The sequence below is a fragment of the Myotis lucifugus genome, unplaced genomic scaffold, assembly GCF_000147115.1.
Source record: "Myotis lucifugus unplaced genomic scaffold, Myoluc2.0 scaffold_234, whole genome shotgun sequence".
Lineage (NCBI taxonomy): Eukaryota > Metazoa > Chordata > Mammalia > Chiroptera > Vespertilionidae > Myotis > Myotis lucifugus.
In genome coordinates this window covers 302,051-307,814 of record NW_005871282.1, presented here as the reverse complement: position 1 = coordinate 307,814, position 5,764 = coordinate 302,051, and the positions used below count along the sequence as shown (strand labels likewise).

Here is a 5,764-nt window from a genome sequence, read left to right as displayed (position 1 = left end):
CCAGGGCGAGGGGTCTCACAAGGGCAGGGGGCTCCCCAGGCGAGGGGCCTACCAGGGAGGGGGGCTCACCAGGGCGGCGTTGCTCGGTGGCAGCAGGCTTCGCTGCTGGCAGAACAAGCAGGGCGCGGTGCGGTGCGCTGGCGAGGTGGCAGGCGGTGGTGTGCTGCACGGCGGGCCGCGATGTTCGCCAGCAGAAGGCAGGACCCTGCCCTGCTCCACGCCTGCAGACAGAGCACAGTCTGGGATTACTCCCCTGTCCATCTTTGGTTACTTTTTTTTTGTTAACCCTCACCCGAGGATATTTTTCCATTGATTTTCAGAGAGAGTGAGAGGGAGAGGGAGAGACAGAGAGAAACATCGACGCACAGCCATTGGTTGCCACCCACATGAGCCCTGACCAGGGCCTGGGCCCCTGCAACCGAGGTACATGCCCTTGACGGGAATCGAACCCAGGACCTTCGGTCCCCAGGCCAACGCTCTATCCACCGGGCCAAACCTGCTAGGGCTGTCCACCTTTACTTATTAGAAATATACCTTCCTCTTTTTCTTTTTGTGTTATTATCTTATCGACAGCGTGTTGAAGTCCAGTGAAGGAAAAATAAGTGCCCATCAGTAGATGAATGGATTAGAAAACTGTGGTACATCTACACGATGGAATACTATGCTGCTGTAACAAAGAAAGAACTCTTACCATTTGCAACAGCATGGATGGACCTGGAGAGCATTATGCTAAGTGAAATAAGCCAGTTGGAGAAAGATAAATATCACATGATCTCACTCATTTGTGGAATATAATGGACAACACACCAAATGAAAAACACACCAAACCCGGACGAATAAGACATGCTCTGCCTTTACAAACACGGGCGACAGCTGGTCAGGGAGACAGCCAGGCCTGCCTTTCTGACAACCCGACCGACAGCGGCCGGCACTGCCTCCCCATTTAAACTGATGAACTAAAATAGATCCAGAGACATAGAAGCATCGAAAAGACCATCCAACTTCAGAGGGAAGGCGGGAGGAGGGGTGGAGGGGGTAAGAGACCAACCACAGGACTTGTCTGCATGCACATAAGCATAACCAATGGACACAGACACTAGGAGGGTGAGGGCATGTGCTGGGGGATGGGGGTGGCCGGGGAGAGGTCAATGGGGTAAAAGGAGACATATATAATACTATATGTAATACTTTAAGCAATAAAGAATTAAAAAAATAAAAAAACAACTGCATTTGCGAACTATGTGAGCCTTTATGGGCTGCTGTAAACCTCCTACATTTTATTTGAAATGGGGCAGAAAGAGTCTTTTGTAAACTAGGCACTACTTTTTCTGTTTGTCTTACCCCACACATATTTTTTCGGTCTAATGGGACATCATTCAGAAATATTTGGATGGATGGTACTAGAGCAGCCATCACTCCTCAACTGAAACGGACACCTTGACAAAAAATAAGGTAGAGATTAATGTGAGTTACCTTGTCAAGCATGTCTCCCGGCGCTATGTCCAGAGACTTCCCGAGAAGCAGGAAATCCGCGACGCCTCTGACCAAGGCCAACAGACAGTGGCCTCCAGAAATCAAGAGAACGAGAAAGGGAAACTCCACTTCGTTTGTCAGCCTGATGGTGAGCGCGTGAGCTTCCATGTGGTGGATGGGAATGAAGGGCTTCCTCAGCTGGCCCACCAGCTGCAGGCTGAAGGACAGGCCCACGCCCAGGCTCAGGGCCAGGCCGGGCATGGTGGTGGTGGCCACGGCGGAGAGTTCGCTCGGAGGGACTCGACTGGCAGAGAGGGCTTCTTGCACTATCCGCTGGATGTTTTCTCTGTGAAGCTGCTGAGCTACTGGCGGAATGATCCCGCCGGTTTCTGAAAGAGGTTTTCAAAAAAGCTTTTTGTAATTTTTAAGATTGTAAAAACGGGGGAAGAAAAATTGTATATGGGAGCTGAAGGCATGTTTTCAAATCAATCATTAGAGAGCTCACAATGTCAGTCACGTATTTTCAAACGTGTCTTACGATGCAGCCGCTGGAACCCAAATTGCAGTGATTTGGGGTATGGTACCTGCACAAAATTTGTTTGTCGCTGAAGGAAATCGCCAAAATCATCGCGAGAAGCACGCTGAGGAAGAACGCTCGGGTAAGGGAAGGACAAGATGAAAGTGGACTTTGGAAAAACAGCTCTCTCTGCAGGCAGGAAGATTTTAGAAGATGCTTACAGTTACCGCAGAAGGGTAAGGCGATTACATCTTAAACTGGGTGAGCGTGGGGATGGAGAGAAAGGGACAGAGGCCTGGGCCACTGTAATCACTACGTGGGCCTCAGGGGAGGGAGGCCAAGGCATCGGAGGTGAGTCAGACCGGGAGCTGGAATGACGGGGAGAAGAGAAAGACTGACGGAAACATGAAGCCAGTTTAGTGAAGGAGATGGGTTTATTTTTAGACCCTCTGCACTGGCAGCCACGGCAGGACAGTCGACAGCCTGAAATCTGAAATGAAGTTGGGAGTTTTGATTTTGGGTCCATGTGGGACAAGCAGTGGATGAGCACTCCGAATGCCAAGAGTAAAGAAGTAGGAGGTGAAGTTGCCAGCAAAACACGTGCCAGCATGTGGCAGAGAAGCACAGCCATCGAATACGAGATCAGCAACACGCACCCCAAATCTCAGAAAGAACACAGCACCTTTAAATATGTGATGTTGAAGATCTGCTGGGTATATAAACAGAAATAAAAACCCTGCCCTGGCCGGTTTGGCTCAGTGGATAGAGTGTCAGCCTGCAGACTGAAGGGTCCTGGGTTCGATTCCGGTCAAGGGCACATGCCAGGGTTGCGGGCTTGATCCCCAGTAGGGGGCGTGCAGGAGGCAGCCAATCAATGATTCTCTCTCATTATTGATGTTTCCATCTCTGTCTCCCTCTCCTGTCCTCTCTGAAAGCAATAAAAATAAAAAAAATAAAAATCCTCAGTAGGAGCGTGCAATGACTATTTAATACAGTCGGCCCTTGAATAATGCAGGGCTCAGGGGTGCCAACCCCCGTGCCGTAGAAAAGCCATGGATAACTTTGACTTCTCCAACACTTTACTACTAAGGGCCTACTGTTGACTGGCTGCCTTGCTGATAACATGGGCAGTTAATTAACACATATTTGGTGTATGTTTTACATGCTGCCTTCTCTTGCTGCAGACCGAGGCTGTACAAGATGTGGATTCCCAGTTGGGGAGGGCAGTTAGGTGTCGATCAGGCTAGCAGGGGAGCAGTTAGGGGGCAATCAGGCTGGCAGGCAGAAGTGGTTAGTGGCGATCAGCCAGGCAGTCAGGTGAGTGGTTAGGAGCCAGCGGTCCCGAATTGTGAGAGGGATGTCTGACTGACTAAACTGGCAGTCGGACATCCCCTGAGGGGTCCCAGATTGGAGAGGGTACAGGCTGGGTGAGGGACACCCCCACCCCCATGCACGAATTTTGTGCACCAGGCCTCTAGCCTTCTATATTATTCCTATTAAACTTCCCCCAATCCTATAAGGCAGTTATCTTTCCCCCTTTATGGTGTGAAAAAAGAGGATAAAGAACGTGCCTAAAGTCAGCCAATACCAAATGCCTAATTCATGATTCAAATACAGGTCTGTGATCTCAAAGTATCAACCTTTTTCACTACTCAGATGTTGTTAAATTAGTGACTTCAAGGTGTTTTTGATCTGTACAGATTTCAACACATTTTGAGTTAGCTACTAATTTTAAAAACCTGGAGATATTACAGTCACGTTTCTCTCGAGGCGTCTGATCCAGCAGCACAGGGTCGATAGTCCCGCATGGCAATCACTGAGTAGTGACTCCCTGCAGGTATGTTCCACTTTCTCTCCAGCCCCTTCATTTCTGTACCCTGCCTGGGGGGGACACCCGGGTTTACAGACCTTGCACCTGCCGTGCTTTAACACAACAGCATGTTGTTATTATTGTGCCAACATGAGTTGTGTCTAGAAACAGGAATAGGATTTGTTCTTTCCAGTGATTCACACAGGCCGGAAGTCAAGCCAGGCTCTCCTAGGCCTTCAGTGGAGAACATGAAACTTACAGGTGAACAAAAGAGGGGAAATCATGGATAAACGTTGGAGCTGGGAACAAGCTCAGTGTCTTTTTGGCAATGGGATTAGCTGGGTCCGCCGAGCCTTACTGTGGAGAGCCTTAAGGGCCAGGCTGAGGGCGGAAGGTTAACAAGAACAGTTCTTAGAAGCTTTTGTACAAGAGAAGCAATTAGCTCCTGGAATTTAACTCTTATACAAGATAAACAGAAAAGAACTATTTCATTTTACACTTTCCAAAAAAAGTGGACATCTACCAAGATAGTGTCTACTTACTTTAAGTGAACTTCAGTCTGGGAATGTATCGCTTCTCCCAAAACATTCCCAGCTTCATCCACCACAGCAGCTGCCGTATCGTCACAACTGGTCTCAATTCCCAACACGACTTTGTGCAGAAATACTTTCCCAGGATGAAAATTGGAACTTCTTAAATACTCATAAATTTTCCTTTTTGCTGGTTTAGAAAAAACTCCTGCTGCCTTATTCAATATTAGCATGCTTGCTCTATTGATAGTTCCTGGAAAAGAATGAAAGGAACAACTAAGTATCATTCGGAATTGGCATTAGCCACTCGACCACTCAGTTAAGCAAAAATTCTGAAAGCTTGGTTTATATTTTAATGTGTAGTTTTATAAAATTATAGTTAAGTCTTATAAAAGTCAGCAGAAAAATTTAAAGCAACTTGTTATATAATTTATATACTCTAATATAAATAACAGTGCGAATGAATGTAATACTTTTTAACGGGGAAAATAGGGAAGTGAGATGTAACATTTTTTGGGATTACTGTTACTCCCATGCTGTTCTTACCAAACCCCTCTTTATTCTTTATAAAACAGCTAATATTACAGTATAACAGTTGCATGGAATAGTCCTCCGGAAAGTGCTATTTACTTCTGTGACCGCTAACATTAAAACAAAATGTGGTGGGGTTTTTTTTAAAAAAAATCAAACGATAAAGGCAAAATGGATCAGTAAAAATAAATGCATCCTATTTCCTGGAAACATCTTTCAAAATAAAATGTAATCATCTGCAAAAATAGCAGACACACAAAATAAGCTTTAGTCAGCTAGTTTACAAACAAGTGTTCTCATAGTCATCTTACATGAACCATCTCTCACATGAACCACAGCTCGACTAAAGAGACTGCAACCGCCTACCTCTTTTATCCACTAGTTACAATTTTTCAAATTAAATATACCTTTTTGCCAGAGGTTTATCACAAGAGATGTCCCCAAAAATCCTGTTTCCCAACATAGCAGCAGTCCATCACCAACGCCCCCTGGCGGTGCCACTTACCTAGTTTCATGTTCCCAGATCACCTGAAACTCTCTGGGGGCTGCCCTGGCCGGTTGCCCAGTGGTTAGAGCACCGCCTGGGGGACTGAAGGGCCCGGGTTGGATTCTGGTCAAGGGCACCTCCCTCAGTTGCGGGGCTGGATCCCCGGGCCCCGGTCTGGGCCGGGGGCATGGAGGGAGCCAAATCCGTGTGAAGGTTTCTCTCTCTTCTGTCCCTCTATCTAATCCGCTCCCTTAAAGTCACTGAGTCAAAAAAGCTGTGGGAGGATGTAATAACTAAAAAGACCTCTGCAAAAGCATATCGCGAGTGTTTACAGAATTTTTATCTGACAGAGGAGGTTGCAAAGGCCGAAGGGGAGTGGACATATTGTTCGCAGAAGTGGTGGAGAGGGGAGTAGG

The 5,764-nt window shown here is 47.0% G+C and overlaps 1 protein-coding gene across 1 annotated transcript in view; it reads right to left on the bottom strand.

Moving 5' to 3' along the window:
• Positions 1 to 5,510, bottom strand: part of OSGEPL1 (O-sialoglycoprotein endopeptidase like 1) — a 9,232-nt gene extending 3,722 nt beyond the window's left edge. Inside the window, 7 exon segments of the mRNA XM_023762113.1 lie at positions 70 to 117; positions 119 to 181; positions 184 to 221; positions 535 to 597; positions 1,437 to 1,862; positions 4,344 to 4,583; positions 5,367 to 5,510. Of these exon segments, the coding sequence (XP_023617881.1) occupies positions 70 to 117; positions 119 to 181; positions 184 to 221; positions 535 to 597; positions 1,437 to 1,862; positions 4,344 to 4,583; positions 5,367 to 5,376 (888 nt within the window). The 5' untranslated portion in view covers positions 5,377 to 5,510.
• Between the last annotated feature and the right edge of the window lie 254 nt (positions 5,511 to 5,764).